General features: G+C 35.7%; 1 protein-coding gene and 1 pseudogene across 4 annotated transcripts in view; one reads left to right on the top strand and one right to left on the bottom strand.

Annotated features, from left to right (window-relative positions):
• Positions 1-3,399: 3,399 nt before the first annotated feature.
• On the bottom strand, positions 3,400-3,518 carry LOC144348163 (5S ribosomal RNA; annotated as a pseudogene).
• A 773-nt stretch (positions 3,519-4,291) lies between these two features.
• Positions 4,292-20,127, top strand: part of LOC100369755 (putative phospholipid-transporting ATPase IIB) — a 44,738-nt gene continuing 28,902 nt past the window's right edge. The window contains exons 1-2 of one of the 4 annotated variants that reach the window (XM_085500075.1): positions 4,292-4,513; positions 5,060-5,342. In XM_085500075.1, the coding sequence (XP_085356201.1) occupies positions 5,140-5,342 (203 nt within the window). In that variant the 5' untranslated portion in view covers positions 4,292-4,513; positions 5,060-5,139. Of the gene's footprint in view, positions 4,514-5,059; positions 5,343-5,950; positions 6,054-6,220; positions 6,390-13,749; positions 13,822-20,127 lie in introns of those variants that run through there. The other 3 variants (XM_085500076.1, XM_085500077.1, XM_085500078.1) reach the window with 3 other exon arrangements.

Here is a 20,127-nt window from a genome sequence, read left to right on the forward strand (position 1 = left end):
CACATAAAATAAAGGCTATTAGAAGAATAATTGGTAGTGCTAGGTCGATCGTGAATAAAGGTAGGCCGTATGTCACGCTAGACCACCCAGTACGACTACTATTGGTGACAACTCTCAGTTTCCTGTCACTCAAATGATGACAGACCAACTTACCTCATTACTGGTTATTCCACAATGTTTGAGTTTGAGACTAACACTATATGACGGACATTGTCAAGACCATCGCTAAAATCGATACTAAGCACATCAACGTCTAATCATGTTTGGCCCAACTATTATACGTTTACTAATGTCATTGACGCATTTGGGAGTAGTTTGCACGTATATAAGCTGTGGCGACATTAGTGCGCTCCAAGTTGGTATGGCACGGAAGATCGTCCGAGTTTTTGTCTTAGCCTAGACTTCCAGAATTTACTAGTCTGAGGTCTTGCGAAACTGTAGTCTCCAAAGTTCGTGTACGGTGTCTGATTCAATCTCAGAGAGGTCACGATATCAGTCTCAGAGAAATCGATGACGCTGAATATTGTTTCTGCTAAATCATGGTAATAGTCAGTATACATGGATTGAATGACAGTTTATGAAACGTCGGTCGACATTTATTTTATCATCGAAGTCAGATTATGTATTAGAGCGCGATGCTTATCGGTATTTCCTTGTTTACGCTTCCATCAACTGTAGCCATACTAAAGTCATAGTATATTCCGACGCAGTCGTTTGTTGTTTGACTTCCAGAAATAATTTCAGAAGTTTTCTTAACATGATTAGAGTCAGCATTACTATAATTATGCAAATGGCGTTAATTGTGTGTTTTAACTAGCTTTACTAATGGAAATTGTTTCGTTTGAACTTGAATAAGATCTGTTGTTATTATACGCCACAGTAATACTTAATGAAGAAACAATTGACCAAATTTATAGCATAAACCAAGAAATTATTTAGTTTAAGATACCAACGAACACTCATGAAGTAAAAGATTTTGCAAGACAACCTTTGAGACCATATCCGTCGCTGCAATCCCCATGACTGAGTTAGAACTTCAGTTCGGGTAGTTCATAAAATCACTGGTAAAATTGTTCAAGTACTCCTAATTTGACCTTGCGTTATGTAAATATCATGTCTATAAACCCCACTTTAATGTCTGCTTAACTCCATCAATTATCAATCGATTGTACCTAGGCCAAAGTAACGAGATATGTAGTTCGCTAATCAATTAATGAGCTAGCAAACTCGTTACCCACGGCAACATTCACTCACCATAAGAATAAGACGTTGAGGGCGTCATATAACTCCTTACGACGTCTTCACTATACTCTTATACCATTGAATAAATTCCATTACACTTCATTCATTCAATAATGATGGATGAGCCAGAGATGCGGCAGCTTTATTTACAGACGTGGATAGAAAAAGAAATTATTACATGATACGTTATACCAGGGTGGGCTGTTACTTGTTGTGATCTCCCCGTTATCCTATGTCCGCCACCCAGGAAAAACCAGAGGTAAAAACCCTATACTTTATATTGCGGGAAATTCTCTGGAAACCTGTGTCCGAAAGCAATGCAGTACATGGTACAGGGACAGTGTCGGACTACACTGTTATCACATAAGGGCAAAACTAAATTAACTTTTAAAATTAATACTTGATGTAATTGAACTTGAACATCTGTGAGCTGCTGAGTTGCTGACTAGACTGACTAACTTCCTACTGCTTCCCGCTATTCCCTATCTGATTGCCCCACCCATCTCATCATTTACTGTCACCGTAACATTGAAGACAGTATGTTCCCTCTATACTATCGAACCGAGGGAAAAGATATTTAGTCGCAACCATGCAATGCGAACACTACAGTTTCACTAAACTCGAAATAAAAAAACTGTCATTAAATAGATTGAAACAAGCAAGATTATTTCACTTGATAATAATTTTCATAAGCAATTTTCGAATCACATTATGGGGATGTGCCACCCTTTGGGGTCGTAATTTTTAGCTGTTTGATCTAGAATGGGGTATAGTTTTGCTTGCCTTTAGGTCCAATATCAGGTTTGCCTGTCTAGGATGGGCACTGTTTTTAAATTTCCGTGTACTGTATTAACCCGAGCACATTTTAGTACTTTTATTGGGTGATTAGTAGATTCAAACTATAACTGAATAAATTTACTAACAATTTGGTCTCCGATGGGATGTAAAAAATTACTATGCGGTCTATAATGGGGTATGGTTTTTGAGGTGAAAACAGTCTATCGTGGAGCCTGGAGTTTTACTCCCCGGCCGTACACCCCTACCAAACTGAAAGGCCAGTGACCCTTCACGTGTGTTAGTGACCATGATCCGCACAGATCGCACGACTACATACAGTGGCTACTTCGATAATCGCAATGTAATTGAAAGGCCTCCTGTTTGATTTTATTATGCTATCACAGTCCTTTTGAACTGGTTTGGTCACTCATGTATAAAAAGCAAAAATTGTGATAGCGCCCTCTAACGAAGCAATAAGTCTATGACGTCAAAATGATGATTCGTCATTCAGAATATAGCAAATCAAATAGAGCAAACAAACGTAATTGTTCGAGACAGTCGACCGCAAATGAAAACTACGTCGACGTATTTAAGCGCTTCGTCGATCGAGTGCGCTACTTACTGAAACGATGCGTCATATGCACTGTACATTCTGTTTGTACTGACAATTCCAATTGAATGGCGAGATTATTTATCCCGACTTTTACATAACTACATGCCATTTTATTTAGCATGAGTCAACACAATCCTGAATGTACAACAATCTCTGAGTCATTGAAAATATGCATTAGCAAAGAGGTTTTGTCTGTATAACATCATGAAGACTTGGGTCTCGTTTTATTCACGTGATTTCCGACTATCGCCATCATGGTGGACTCTCGACTCGGATTTTTAACGCGGCCACATGCCGCAAATTTTAACACGATTTTTAAAAAAGTCACAGCTTCCGAGTCGACGCTTAAAAAAGGGATGTTCCAAACACTACTCAGAATGCTTTCATAGGTTTGTATATGTGGTTCGTACACTCTACAAGTGTTAGTTTAATGACTTGCTGGGTTTTATTTTTACTGATGATAGCTAAATGCGATAAATTAAAGCTCAGTGAATGTACAAATATACGAGTGAATACAAATATACGAGTGAATACAACCTCAGACCATTAATAGTTATCAATGGTCTGAGATATAACATACCAGCGCAACCCAGTGAATTTAAAACTTAATCAACATCAAAATCGGTCATTCATTTCATGGACAACGTAACACGCCTTTCGGTTGGCAAAAAATAACGTCATAGTCATATATGGACAATGTATCTGGGTTAAAGGTGAATGTGATGTATAACAATGAGAAAAAACAAACAAAAACACGAAGGAAAAAAAGCCTACTGCACGTGGTATTCCCAGCCGGAATCCCATGCAAGTACTAACCACGCCCGACGCAGCTTAACTTCGGTGATCGGACAAGAACCGGTGCATTCTACGTGGTATGGCCGTGGGCATCATCATAAGATTTTTAACTGTCTTTATATAACATCGTGGTAACTTGGTTCTGTTCATTTTGTTTTTATTCACTATTTTTATATTGCCGATCTCTACATTACGCCTACAATTTACACCTTTTATTTAAAGTTTGCCAAATTACAGATTAGCCAAATTAGCTAAAATAATAAATTAGATAAAAAAAATATTACAATTAAATCTGTTGGCAAATTTATAGTGAGAACTTCTTGCCATGCATAAAATGGCCTAGTACGTTGTTTCCCATAATACTTGCACGGTTCACGGTCTGTAAAGCAAATGAATGTGTATATTGCAATGGACGTCAACATCTCAATCTTTAATATACAAACAATTCCATGTATTATTTGTCAGTGACGCTCATAACACAATCCCCACAATGCATCTCGTTTCACGGGATTACTAGTATGTTTTAAAAGTTGAGAATTATTAACACTGCGATAACGGTAATCTTAAGGCCCGTGATTCTGTATTATGTTAACTAAAATATTGATTAAATGTTGGTTATATCCAGAGATTTGCGAGCGGTATAAAATTAATACGTGAATATAAATGATTAACCGAATATCAATTGATATGTGATGCGGCTCAATTGGGTGAAGTTTTCCCTTGATTATCATCGCTAACATGCCACCACAGGGAGCCTAGGAATTATAATCAAGTGTAGTACGCAGTCTCTATGAGCGCGGGGGGGGGGGGGTATCGGCCCCGCGCGCTCATAGAGACTGCGTACTACAGTTAAGTATAGTTCCTGAGCTCCCTGTGATACCACCGCGCCGTGTGACTACGATCGTATTTCAACGCACAACTGGCGGGGTCAAAGAGCAACGCTTGAGATCTGAACAAAAACAGGAAAGGATTTTAGTTGAACAGTCACGCGCATACTACTGTGTGTGACATATGTTCTATTGTTACGTACAGCGGTGTGTAGTATCCATTGCAGTATGGACGCGGTGACTGTTACGAAGAGAAAAGGTGCGTGGCTTTGAATATTACATTTTATATTCAAGTGCGGCATCCGGGCTGTGAGTAGAAATACGGGTCATCTACTATGGCTGACACGTCTATATGATGTGTACACTGACAAAGCGCAGAGTTCACATAATACAACCCGGCCTACAAACCGGGTGAGGGATACGACAATCAACCTGTTATTACGTTATAATATTAATATCGAAACTATTTATGCAGATATTACCAATGGGATTACACGTATAAATTTAACAAAAGAGATTGATTATAATCGTATAATATATTTATATCCTGGGAATGCATAAAACGATGACTTCTGTCGAGCAATTAGGTTTAATAATAAACACTGCACGAGAATACAAGCGTTCGGGGTCCGCGTGGCACCATGGTGATGCTTGGGTACGTAAGCACGGCACGGCACGGCACGGCACACATAAATCGGGGATTTTAATTTGAAAGTTAACCTTTGACCTTTGCCAATTTGCCAATTTGTTCACTTATCATGATTTCTGACACACCTGTTGAATTTATACTGTTTTTTTTTTACAGAAATAAAATACTAATACTAAGAGTCTGATCGATTATAGAACCTAAATTGAACAGTCCAGCCCAATCGTTCTGACATCACCATGACGACAAATCCGCACACCGCGGTTCAGGTTGAGAATCCTGAAGTAGCTACTGTCGGAGGTCGATATCCGCCATCGTCGTTATTGGATAGGGGGACAGCCTCGTCCAGTACGAACCATGGAGTCGTGATGCCACGGCGGAGCCGGGCTGGACCGAGATCAAGACGACCACGTGGTTTGCTGCAACCAAATACCATAAGAAGGTAGGTTACCACAATATCAATGCAAATATAATGGTTTTATTTCTCATCTGTATTAATATATGTATATCTCTTTTTATCTCCCACTGTGCCTTTGTTACAGACTTGGTTAGCATAATAAAAACCATAATAAATCCAGAGAAAATAATAATAAATGGGGAATGTTGAATATTTCATATTGAACCCCCATGACGCATTGCAACGTAATAATAATAATAATAATAATAATAATAATAATAATAATAATAATAATAATAATAATAATATATTTATCCATTCATGAACTTATTTTGTCTCATGCTCCGAGTTATGTTCATAAGGATGTGTTTTCACCCTTCTGGGTTATCCAATCGTCATCTAGCAGTGCCCAGTTCCTTGGACCCTGTCATTCTTCCTACATTAGTTGACAATCATTCCATCTGATACAAAATTACGTTATTGTATTACTAATAATTGGATGAATCTCATTAATTATTAATGTTCATGTCAATATTAATGTCTGTTACGCCGTGTAACGCATAGAATTCTGGTCGGCGTGGAAATATTAATGAGATAGGGCACGAGTTCACACATTTTATTAAATATAGCGCCCCCAATAGTCGTATACCTCGTACAAAAAAGTCATTGACTGAAAATGATGGACGATCTGGATACGTTTCAAGTAGCGATTAAACCACAACGCCGATCATCGGGGCCGTATTACAGAACACACAGGTATTATACCACCAATGTTTTATACATTGAATTATTCGTTATAATATTCTAGCCTAGTAACCGCGTACGAGTGCGGTTTCCTTAAAAATATGGGCCGTATTTATACCGGAAGTTCATCGTTAAGCGGCCATGTCAGGTGACACTTGTTGTAAGTGAATGGCCGTTGGTATTTTGCATAAAATCTCCATAAAAATGCCCTGTGTCAAGATTTAGTACCTTACTCGAACGTTGGACTATTTCCGGCATATACAGCCTGTCAACATGATGGCAGAATATGAGGAATAAAGGTTCGGTTGTCTATGTCAGACTCGATCGGGTTGTCGACGAACGAACCAGGTAATGAATACCAATCTTCAGTCTACACTACACTATTTTTAGATTTTCAAAACTTGTGGGACTATTGGTACGTCAGGCCACGCTAGACATCCACGTCATTATTTAAGAATTTACAGAACAACCTATAAAATGGCGGCCGGCATGTAAACAGTGAGTGGGTGAGACTTCAGACTTTCTGACTGTGACGACGACGATGCCCTAAGTGTGCCTGTCGCAGGTTGCTCGACTTTTTTTTGAAAATATTAAATGATGGGGTATATACATTACTTTAGGATGAAGCACCAGCCACTACAAACATTAATACTTATATTCGATATAGTCATGCAAATATTGCCGAGTATGGTCCCATATTAGTAGATCCATGATGCAACACAAGGGTTATGTTACCTTATTATTCATAATCTTCTCAAAACAAAAGGACTAAGTGTATAAAACAAAACTTCTTATCCTTGCTCCGGGTGAGTGACAGTATTTTTTTCGTGCTGTCACAAATCACCCTTTAGTGCACTTATAAATAAAACCACATACAACAAAGCAATGTTGTACCAATGTTTGTTTAAGGGATTATGTGACAGCTATTGTGCTATAACAATGTCTCGGTTTTGACTACTCAGATATCAACAATACTTTGAATTTTCATTTTGTGTACCAAAACTGTACTGACCACCCTGTTTAGGGCCAAAACCAAGGCTGTAATGTCTCTTATCATACATCTGTCACCGTAACGCCATAAGTTACAGCGTGCCATAATTTTGCGGTATTTTACAGGGTATTTTCATACTACCATATTAGGAAATGTGAATTCCAAATATGGAATAATTACGCGCGTAAGCGTCCTATAATAATAAACACAAACATGGCTGCCACCAGGACTTGACCGGACTCCATACAAAGAAGTTCGCTGATTCTGTTCTAAACTTTCTGGATTTTGGCATTCCCATGATGTATCCACAGGGAGCCCAGGAACTATGTTCAACTGTTCGCACTCCCTATGAGCAGGGGGGAGGGGGTATCGGCTGGTATCTAGTATAAGAAATAGACAAGGGATGAAGGCTCCAGCCAGCTCATATTTTGTAAACTGGAAAAAACAGATGAACAGAATGAAAAATAAAATCTATAAAAAATACAAAGTTGAAGATTATTAGTTGCTCTTTCACATTTCGCCAAAGCCTTGCCTATATTTTACCTACATCTGCAGAATAAATCAAGAAAACTACACAAATTGACTCAATTTACAAATAATTAACAGTTTGCCCATACGCATGGCACAGTTGGAGGCGTGGCCTGTTCAGCATTTTGTCAACAACCAATCACAAGACTGGTTACGAACCACATCAAGGTCACGACTCCGTTAGCCTTGCTCAACTGGTTCGTAACCAGTCTTGTGATTGGTTGTTGACAAAATGCTGAACAGGCCATGCCTCCAACTGTGCCGTGCGTTCGGGCAAACAGTTAGGAATTCCTAAATGGAGTCAATTTGTGTAGTTTTCTTGATTTATTCTGCAGATATCGGTAAAATGTAGATAAGGCTTTGGCGAAATTTGAAGGAGCAACTAATATTCTTCAAGCTGGTATTTTTTTTAGATTTTATTTTTCATTCATTTTGCCTGTTTTTTCGAGTTTAAAAAATGTGAGCTGACTGGAGCCTTCATCTCTTGTCTATGTCTTACACTAGATCTCAGACTAGTAATACAACAGACTCGCAACGCCTATTGTTTAAGGTGTTAATCGGCTTAATTGTATATGCTATGCGTGCCACGCTCTGTAGCATTGGCATAGACATCGTCGAAGTTTACCGAACACTGGATATTCTGCACACTTCGCGCTTCTTCGGAAATTGCGTATTTCTTCGTAAATCGGATCCGGACATTTTAAAAAAACAAGAGATGCGTTCTGGACATTTTGACCTTTGCAGCTGTGTAAGAATTTTAAGAATCGACCAACAATCAGGGGAGTTACAAGTAACTGAATGTCTTAGTGTTTACCTGAAATAGTTTTTGAATATATAATGAGCAACTTTGAAACGATATTTCTCGCTGTTGCGGATTTTGCGGAAGGTTTCCAATATTTTTTCGGAGAGAGCATATCGTTGCGTTTTGAACGATCATACCTCTTTGTGTGTTACCCGTTTTGTTTTCGTTTTCTCGGATGCCGAAACATGGGATAACTAGTGTCATGTACATGATATCTCTCAGCGTATCAGCGTGATTCGGTAACAGTAAAAACTGGAGGTGTGTTATTTTTGTCGTGTTCGACTTCATAGTACGCGATCTACGCGTTGTTCAGTGACTGTTTCAATTTTCTATTGTGTGTCAGTATTGTTGCTATTTCGAGTTTGACTGATTTTGTTTGACTTCCATCATAGTTTTGTATAAAAATAGCCCAGTATATTTCTATTTATTCTTAATTTCAGGAAATGAAAAACACGAGATCGCTCAGGGGTTGCCAAGTTCTTCAGAGAAATTGTCATTATCTTTGTCAAAATGTTCTCCTAAAATAGCTTCCCACTCGTAATTATCGTCCTCAGATTTGCCAAATTTTTCTGTAACTGCCATTTTCGGAGTTCACTGACAACTACTGTCGTCTATGCCACTTACTGTTTCTATGTCTCGCGATGCATCGCGATAGTTGATTGTAATATGAATAGATCTCGTGTTATTTTGTGAGATCTAATGAAAATCTTGTTGCTCAGCAACATTTACTCGGTACGATAAGAACTGATAACCTAAACAAACGTGGCACGCATTACTTCAAAAGAAAACGCCGCGTTGCGAGTCTGTTGTATTACTAGTCTGAGACTAGATACTGCATACTTTGAGGTATCCTTATGATTACCTACTTCATATTATTGTATGTTATAGTCACTATTGTGTATTTATTGTATGTGGTATTCAGGTTTGAGTATAGGTGTACATCTAACCAAGTCTGACTGCGGCTGATTTGGGTATGTAGTTGCTAGCTGACTGACTTCCTAAGTCTTTTTATGTAAATTATGCACAGAGTTGATTTGATGAATGTCAGCATTTCACATTTCAACTCTAGAGGGCAGTACAAGATGTGGATGTGCCATATGTACCCATACACACCCTGGCCTGTGTATTTACCTGCATTCTTTCATATGTAGCCATACAGTTAGTAAAATCTGACTATGCTAGGATCTGAGTGGATCCACTGCCCTAGAGCAGTACAGCTTCTTTATAAATCCAGCAATAAACATTAATCATGTCAAAGTAATCTATATATCTCATTATTTTTGACTCCCATGTGCGAAGCACAAAATGGGAGTCTTTGCAGTTAGTGTGTCTGTATGTGTGTATGTGTGTATGTGTGTACATGTATGTGTGTGTGTATGTGTGTCCGACTGTTCCACTGCTATCTCAAGAACCATACATCGGTTTTTGATGAAACTTGGTGCATAGATGCTCTGGGCCAATGCGCAGATTTGATTAGGTTTTGGTAAAAATCCATGCTCGTTAATTACCTAATTTGCATGATAATTAGCTAATTTTTAGCTGTTCTATGACTGTTCCACTGATATCTAAAGAACCACTCATTGGATTTTGATGAAACTTGGTACATAGATGCTCTGAACATATGCGCAGATTTGATTAATTTTTGGTAAAAATCCGTGCATATTAATTACCTAATTTGCATGATAATTAGCTATTTTTTAGTGGTTCCATGACTGTTCCACTGATATCTAAACAACCACTCATTGGATTTTGATAAAACTTGGTACATAGATGCTCTGAACTAATGCTAGGTTTTGATTAGTTTTTGGTAATAATCCGTGGATACTAATTACCTAATTTGCATAATGATTAGTCAATTTTCGGTTTTTCCACTGATATCTCAAGTACTAATCATCACATTTCAATGAAACTTGGTACATAGATGTCATACGACACTGCACAGACCTGATAGTTTTTATGGTAATATCAGTACATATTAATTACCTAATTTGCATAATTAATTAATTTTCAGCATTTGATATAAGTAGTTAGCATTACATTTCAATGAAACTTGGTACTTACATACTCAAGGACTATGCAGAGATTGATTGTTTTCGATAAATATTTGTGCATATTAATCACCTAATTTGCATAATTAGTTAATTTTCAGCTTTTCCATGGGTATCTCAAGTACTAATCATCGCATTTCAATGAAACTTGGTACATAGATCCTTTAGGACTATGCAGAGACCTGATTAGTTTTAGGGTAAATAATTGTGCATATTAATTACCTAATTTGCATAATTAATGTTCAGCTTTTCTACTGATATCTAAAGTACTAATCATCACATTTCAATGAATCTAGAATTATGCAGACCCAAATAGTTTCCGGTAAATATTTGTGCATATTAATCACCTAATTTGCATAATTAACCAACTTTCACACTGATATCTCAGGTACTATACATTACATATCAATGAATGTACATGGATGCTGTAGGACAATAGACAGACCTGAATAATTGTGGGTTAAAATCTGTACATATTAATTACCTAATTTGCATAATTAACCAATTTTAAGCTTTCACACTGATATCTAAAGTACCGTAAAAACTCCAAAATTTCGACCGGTTTTAAATAATTGGTGTTAGAAATGTGACGTGTTTTTAGAGTCAAAATTAAGGTGCATTTTTGGACGGTCGAATTTTTCAGAGTAGAAATCAGCAAAAAAAAATGGGGATGATAGACAGTGTGCTTCATTAGTTTTTAAAAAATGCAATGTCGGTCAATTGACGTAAACTTCCTCATGTTTCAAGGTAAAAGCAAAGGTCGTGGCCGAGTTGTAACTCAAAATCTAAACAAAGTCATCAATCAGTGAGTATTATGACAAGCAAAACAAAACATCAAGACGCGGAGAAGAGGTCAGCACAAAACTAATAGGTCAAAAGACAAAGCTGTCTCGCACTACCTAGGAAAACTTGCGAATGTTCGAAGTACAGGTACCCATTGGACAAAAGATACATGGAAGTTTAGCAAACGATCTCCCCGACCCAGTGCAATGTATCCGGTTAGAATCAAAGCTCACGTGTCCCTTATTTGAGGGACCAAATTCTGCCGTAAATTCGCCCTTGGATTAAAAAGTAAAATGGGATTTAAGAAAATAAAATGGGACTTTTAAGGTGTATTTTGTCGTCATTTTTCGGACATTTCAATCAATCCTGCCGGCTAAAATAGAGTCTAAGTTTTACCGTAGTCATTGACGTCTGTCTATTCAAGAGTACACGTGTATGATTTTTATCGTGACTAGCGTGAGCGGGTAAGCTTCCTTTCGAGAATGAGCTGTTATCACTGTGAACAATGTTAAATTATTCTTCAGATGACCAGTTTATTTTTTAAAAACAACTAATTTTTTTATTTAAAAAAAATCATGCCGTTTTCGCATCAAAATCCAAGCCAAAATATCGTACTACAACATCAATCTCTTCCGCATTGCGTTCAATAACATTAACATATTTAAATAAGCTATGGTAATTTGAACACGTTGGCATCATCCAGCTTTTTGATTGGTTAATTAGCGATTTGACCTATTTGACCTAAGAGAACATGGCGGATATCCTACAGCATCAAACGTTTATACGGGACCGGAATCATTCGCTTACGATGAAACTAAGTTGACTTTTATTTGTTTTTCATAACCATTCAACAAATTTATTTTGTGTACATTATTATAATCACTACTGAGTACAGTAATAATCAACAATTCAGAAACGCAGCATGCCGAGATTTTTGTGTTCGTTTTTATTTGAAACTTCGTTTATTTAGAATATATTATCGTTACCAATAAAATAAAAATCTCTCAGTCAATCAGAAACCCGGATTCATGCCTTTGAGGAAGGTCCCGTTTGAACGCTCACATCGTTTTTTTTTTTCGTTTGGGGGAAAACTAAAACTGGTCGCAATTTTCGAATAAGAATGAGTCGGCATTTTTTAGTGGAGTCGAAAATTTGGAGGTAAATAAAACACCGAAACCCGGCAAATAAATAGGCGGTCGAATTTTTAGAGGGGTCGAAATGTTGGAGTTTTCACGGTGCTAATTATTCCATTTCAATGAAACTTAGTACAAAGATGCTCTAGGACAATGTACAAACCTAATTAGTTTGGGGTAAAAATCTGTTTATATTAATTCCCTAATAAGCATAATAATTCATAATTTTTTGGTTCTAATCACATTTCAATTAAACTTGGAGACATAGATTTTCTGTTACATTGCGCAGACCTCATTAGTTTTACACTCAAATCTGGTCATATTAATTTTCTGATTTGCATAATTAGTTTTCAGCTAAGTAATTTCGAATTATATTTAATGTGTCTCCAATACTGTCAGCACATGGGAGTTCTTTCTAAGCTTTCTTTGATTTAAATGAAGCCTTGCATGCATGGTTGTACTTCTTTGATTAAATTTGATAAATTCAATCACTGACTTGGAGCATTACATGTACATTTTTTTTAGGCCAAATCTAAAATTTTTATAATAACATGTACAATATTTCATATTTAAGACTTTGCTCATTACATTTCATGCGTCTCATAGTACTACATAATCATACACATGTGATCTTCTGAGAATATACAAACCAAGGCATAATCCAAGTTCACGAAATCAACTTGTTTTATCCAAACACAAAATGTCTTTGCAATTTGTGTGTTTCACAATGCTACACCACAACTATAGAACAGATTAACACTTGATTCGATATCTACTACTGTAGATTTTTTTAAATGTAAAACTCATCTTTTAATCAAGCTTACTGTTAGCTATTATTATTATGCGAGTCCTTAAAAGCTAATTTTTTCCAACGTCAGTCATATTTATAAAAAGGAAAAAAAACATACTGTACCCTAACCCTCAGGGGGCTAGTCGCAGAGGACAAATCATTCAGTACCATCTTCAGGTTCCTGGCAGTTTTTCTCTGTTGAAGTTGTACTGATTGGATCAGTTGGAAACGTCACCGGTTGGAGATACAGACAAGCGTGGTGGTGACCTCCGCTGAGAGAATCATGTAAATATGGATTACCAGCAATCTATAATTGTCGTGATCACATGACCACATGTCATCTGGTCATGTGACCCCCAAAAACCAGGAAGACTGGATGAAGGTCTGTAAGATGTACTGTAGTACAAAACTCTTCATCAAACAGCTACTTTTGATTGGAGAAACGTTTTTTAGCAACACGTACAACCCTGTTGTATACGCCTATTTAGGATGGGTTCAAAGGACAAACAAACTAATGACAGGAAAAGGCTTAAATTGTGGTAATCCGTTTTTTCAGAACGTTTGTTACAAAGACTCTGATTGGCTGGTCAGATTGAGGCATTTTTCTTTTTCATCACCCCCGCATTTCAGATTTACAGAAAATGAGTATGGAAGGGATCTATTTTTCAGTTGTTGGACTTTGAAATGATTCATGAAGCGCCCCAGGTATGGTTAATTCCAGTTGATAACATGTAAAATTATTGAACACTTGCTTCGAACAGATCGGCTTAAAACAAAATTAGCATCATCTCTTTTTTTCATACAATGGTTTAATTCCAAACTCATCACCAAATGTTAAAAGCTATCATAATTTTACAATATATGTAATATAATGTGGCGTACCATATTTGCGCTATTAGAAGTGCATGTGCTTACAAAATTGACAGAGGTGTGTCAGTGGTCAAAATACATCATATTTTAATAACACTATATACTGTATGTGCAGCTGCTGGTTTACAAGTGCTCCAATTAGAGATGCGCTTCTAATAGAACAAATACGGTAATACAAGTTTGTACCTTGTATCATTTAAACTTTTGCTCTTTTTATTCTCGCTTGTTTTCATGTGAATACCGTGTCATTCCTGATGTATCACCCATTACTGACCGTTGCTAGCGAATGACGCACGCTGGATATTCATAGAGAGAAATCCTGTACCATAAACTAAGTCCTCAAATTATGCTGGTATTATGACCTTATTTGGAAATACCATACATATATATTGTTTATAATTTTGTTGACTTCTTTTTTTAATAAAGTAATAGTCAGAATTAATTATGATAATTTGAGTGAAATGTACATGCAAGTGACCCTGAAGTGTGGTTGGAAATTGATACACGTGTTCATGTATGAGTTATTTTGGTTAGCCATTGGAAACGACATGCAACGTTTTTATGTATGCCAAGGTATATGGATATATGTTTATAATCTGCTGGTAGGCAAACACTGTTATTGTCAGTTGTATGGTACTGTGAATTCCACAAAATCACTGATTATCAATGAAAAAACTAAAAATGTGTGACGTACAGAACTGATTGGTGATTTTTCTAGGTGAAATTTAGGGGGGGGGTACTTTTTGTGATCTAGATAGTATGGAGACTCTCCTATTGCATTTACATGTACACTGCTACCTGTGTTCAAAGTCTGGATAGTAGTTGACCCCTCCAATTCCCTTTACACTGCTACCTGTGTTTGAAGTCTGGATAGTAGTTGACCCCTCCAATTCCCTTTACACTGCTACCTGTGTTTGAAGTCTGGATAGTAGTTGACCCCTCCAATTCCCTTTACACTGCTACCTGTGTTTGAAGTCTGGATAGTAGTTGACCCCTCCAATTCCCTTTACACTGCTACCTGTGTTTGAAGTCTGGATAGTAGTTGACCCCTCCAATTCCCTTTACACTGCTACCTGTGTTTGAAGTCTGGATAGTAGTTGACCCCTCCAATTCCCTTTACACTGCTACCTTTGTTTGAGTGCTGTTAAAACATGCGTGTGTGAGGAAATTCATCCGACTTACCATTGTAGGTCTAGATAGTTTGGTTTGGGGACCTTTTCCTTTTGCATATAAACTGCTATGGCAGTACTACATGTTTCATGTGTTCCTCAGCCTTTCTAGAATATCACTTGATTAATTACTAGTCCTTACATGTCACTGTATGCTTCTCTACACTCGCTGTCCTGCAAGCCAAATATCATGTAAATAATACACAATTGACAACTACCAGTATATATTTAATTAAAGCATTTAAGTGTGTTTTTTTAATAAATTAAAACAGTTCCTCGTCTGTCATATTACACTTATCCTATTTTGGTTGGCATTATAAAATTCAAGATGTGATCCCAGCTTAGCGTGCTGATTGTTTATATATGTACAAAATTACATTTTAGTACCATTATCTGTAACCATACTGGGAATATTTTTTTGCATTAATTTAAACCCTGGCTTCATGCATTGAAAACATCTATGCTGATTACTTTGACACTTTATATGTTCATGTGCCTTGAGTAAACTTTCTAATTTTGTAACTATATTTTGAATCTAACTTCTTCTACAGATACATATTCTGAAACAGTTTGCTTTTTGACTCCCGTGTGCGAAGCACAAAAGGGAGTCTTTGCAACTACCCTGTCTGTATGTATGTATGTATGTCACTTTTTTTGTTCCACCGGTATCTCAAGAACCACTAATCAAATTTTGATGAAACTTGGTACATAGCTGCTCTGTAATGATGCGCAGAGTTAATTAGGTTTTGGTGAAAATTCAAGAATATTAATTACCTAATTTGCATAATAATTAGCTGATTTTTAGCTGTTCCATGACTGTTCCACTGATATCTGAAGAACCACTCATTGGATTTTGATGAAACTTGGCACATGGATGCTCTGAACTAATACGCAGATTTGATTAGTTTTGGGTAAAAACCATGAATATTAATTACCTAATTTGCATGATAATTAACTGATTTTAAGCTGTTCCATGACTGTTCCACATATATTTAAAGAACCACTCATTGGATTTTGATGAAACTTGGCACATGGAAGCTCTGAACTAATGCGCAGATTTGATTAGTTTTGGGTAAAAATTGGTTTATATTAATTACCTAATTTACATAATGATTAATAAATTTTCGGCTTTTCCACTGATATCTCAAGTACTAATCATAACATTTCAATAAAACTTGGTACATAGATGACATATGACACTTTACAGACCTGATAGTTTTTAGGGTAATATTATTACATATTAATTACCTAATTTGCATAATTAATTAATTTTCAGCTTTCGATATTTCAAGCAGTAATGATCACATTTCAATGAAACCTGGTACATAGTTACTTGAGGACTATGCAGAGTCCTAATTAGTTTTGGGGTAAATATTTGTGCATATTAATCACCTTATTAGCATAATTAGTTAATTTTCAGCTTTTCACCTGATATCTCAAGTACTAATCATCACATTTCATTGAGACTTGCAACATAGATCTTCTAGGACTATGTAGAAACCTGATTAATTTTGGAGTAAATAATTGTGCATATTAATTACCTAATTTCATAATTAGATAATTTTTTTGCTGTTCCATGGCTGTTGCACTGATGTCTAAAGAACTACTCATTGGATTTTAATGACACTTTTAAAAAGTACTTATCATAACATTTCAATGAACCTAGGACTACACACCATATTAGTTTTTGGTAAATATTTATGCTTCTTAATCCCCTAATTAACATAATTTATTATACTGGTATCTCAAGTAATGATCATCACATTTGAATAAAATTTGGTACATAAATGCTCTAGGACAATAGACAGCCTGATTAATTTTAGGTTAAAATCTGTTCATATTAATTCACTAATTAGCATAATAATTAATATTTTTTGGTTCTAATCTGTATATATCACATTACAATGAAACTTGGTACATAGATATTACATTGCACAGATCTTATTACTTTTACAGTGTGCAGACCTTATTAGTTTTACACTTATATCTGTTCATATTAGTTACCTTATTTGCATAAGCTTTTCCATCAATATCTCAAGTTCAAGTAATTTTGAATTAATTTTTAATGTGTCTCCAATACTCTCAGCACGCAGGAGTTCTTTCTAAGCTTTCTTTGATTAGACTATGCATCATAAACAGTACAGCTATATCAGCAAAAAACTTGTGTTAATTTCTCTGTTAATTTTATAAACTTCAATACTATGGATTGCTTTCACATTATCCATCCAGACAACATGCATCTTGTTTAAAAGGATAATCTTGAATTGATTTTAAATTTTCCCTATTTCTACTCTTTCGATTCAATACTCTCAGTGTTCTTACTAAACTTTCTTTGAACAGTGTGTGAAAAATATGACATGATCAGGATGGGAGGGGGGGGGGGGTTCAAATTCCTCTTTCCAGTCCGCTAAATAACAAGATAAATTTTTAAAAAAACACTGAATTTTTCACTGCTGCAAAATCTTTGCAAAAGACAAATTTTCGCTAAAATTACATTTTTCAGTGTAACCAAAATATACATTTTATAAATGTTAATATCCCAGAGTGCCCCATAATCTCCAATACTATTTTGAATGATAATAAAACAGACAAATTGCATGAAGATACAATATTGACATCGCAGTTACATATAATACTGTTACCATTATTTGATATATTTCATAACTTAGGGGTGGGAAATTTGTCATGATTTTTTTTTGGGGGGGGGGGGGGTATTGAATTCCCTTTCCAAGTCCTATAACGAAAACAAAACAGTTTTACAAAACAGTGTAATTTCCAAGAGAGAAAAGCGACAGTACCATGTTTATTTTTTGTCATGAACATATTCTCTGCAATATTTTTAGTGCTAATATTACACACATAAGGACAAATTGCTTGTAATAGCATGAAAATACAATATTGAGACCTTGTTCAACTTTTCTTCCTATTTTATAGTTATGTTAAAAAAACAGGTACATGTACCTTGGTTTGATGTGAACTGTTTGAGGTCATTACAAGTATGTCGTGTATGTTAGATACATAATTTCATTACAATACATGGCATGAATGTATTATTTTATTATTATTATTTTGATGGAAAATTAATTTAATCTGACAATTAATTGGCCCTATTGGGATATGCATGTATGGTGTTCATGTGTTAGAGCAAAAGAGAGAGAAGGGGGGAGGTCTGCTTTCCAAAAACAAAAATTTTCCTGCGACTATCTGTGATTTTTTTTTTTAAAAAGCATTTATTTTTACGCATTATTGTTTTTTCAAATGTATTAAAAAACAAAACTAATTTGTAATTTCTTTACAACACAGGATGCTTTCATTCATAATATAACGGCTTGCCATCTGTTTGCCTTTAAATACAGTCTGTGCCGCTTTCAGCCATTATCTGGCACTATAGACTGCAATCACCTTTTGTTATACAAAATTTAATCATTTAAAATTTCACTAAGTCAGAGTAAATATGAGCATTTATAATTCCATACTGTAGATTCCATTTTATGCAGAGGGGTGGGAAGATGTTCACCCACCTAAATAAAGAACATGACTATGTGGAGTTCAGTTTGTTGATTGATTGTTAGAGAGACAATTTATCATGACAGTAATATTCGATGTTAATGGCCATGCAATATTTTGTCTTTTAAAAATAACTTGGATATCTAACACCCCCGCTAATTGTAATGGAATGTTCCATGACATGTTTCACAGTATGTTTGTAATTTATAACACACCCATTTTTACTGTGGAACTCACTAGAAATATTGTATATCGATATAAGTACTCAAAAACATTGTATTTATTCGGTTAATTACCGCAGTTGGTTGTACCTGCTACGCTTACCCACCTGTTGCCATGGCAATGTGATATTTTGGTGAGTTTGTTTAGTCATTTGTATTTTCACATAGCTTTAATTTGTTGAATTCCACAACACACCTATGTTAACGGACAACATTATTTTATTAATATTGTGTAATATTATACAATACAGCACTGATGCTCGGTACTGATGTTTTTCTTATAATTATCCGCAATTTCTGGCTTACACGTATGCTGTCAACCTATGTGTGTTATGATGTATGTAGTCATAGTGAAGACACTGGTATCTACTGGTATGTCATGTGTTTCCGGTTTCCCACCACTCACTGTGTACAATAATTGGATATGTAAATTATTCATTCTTCTGCGTTTGCATATGTCAATCAATTTCTAGAAAACCTCTTGAGATTAAACAAATTTTGTGAAAACATTTGTCCAGGTAAAGATACTGTATTATAAATTGAAAGGATGAATTGCTTGTAGATTACTGTTTTGACTGATTTTTGCAGAACAGATAATAGTTTATAGTATTCCACTTTGTGGTTATCACGTAGAAATCCTAGAACAACCATAAATTGTTGAAATTAAATAATTGAAAATTTCTACCTATAGTCTATGTCCCAACAGGTTGTACCCAATCAGTATACAACCAATGCTGTCATGTGATGCAAGTAATGTCATAAATGTATCCATCTATAAATTTGCCAAAATAAACTCGCAAAATATTTTTCACATTTGTTGGCAATTATGTCCGTATGCTCCAAACATTGACATAAAATTGTTGAAACTTGTGATGATTGCGTTTAAAGAGTTAAGGATGCTATTTGCTGTCATCATTTTTAAATTAGGGAATTTCACTTATCAACAAAAATACAAAATTAAAAACAAACAAACAAAAAAAATAATGTGTTTACAGTACTATTTACTGAAGGGATTCCATGAAGACAAGTAGGGTGACAAACATACAATGTAGATGTAACAATAATGTACCGGGTATACATGTACATGTTTAAAAAGCATGTATGTATAGTGTAGGAGTAATACATGTTTTGTCATGATTTTAAATCCTTGAATGCCAACTCAACTGTCGTCACCTTTCACAAAATAAAAGTGTTTGGTTTCAATTTTTTTTCAAAATTTCTGATCCTGGCCTGTAGCCTATTAG

This window comes from Saccoglossus kowalevskii, chromosome 6 (genome assembly GCF_978046115.1).
Source record: "Saccoglossus kowalevskii chromosome 6, keSacKowa6.1, whole genome shotgun sequence".
Lineage (NCBI taxonomy): Eukaryota > Metazoa > Hemichordata > Enteropneusta > Harrimaniidae > Saccoglossus > Saccoglossus kowalevskii.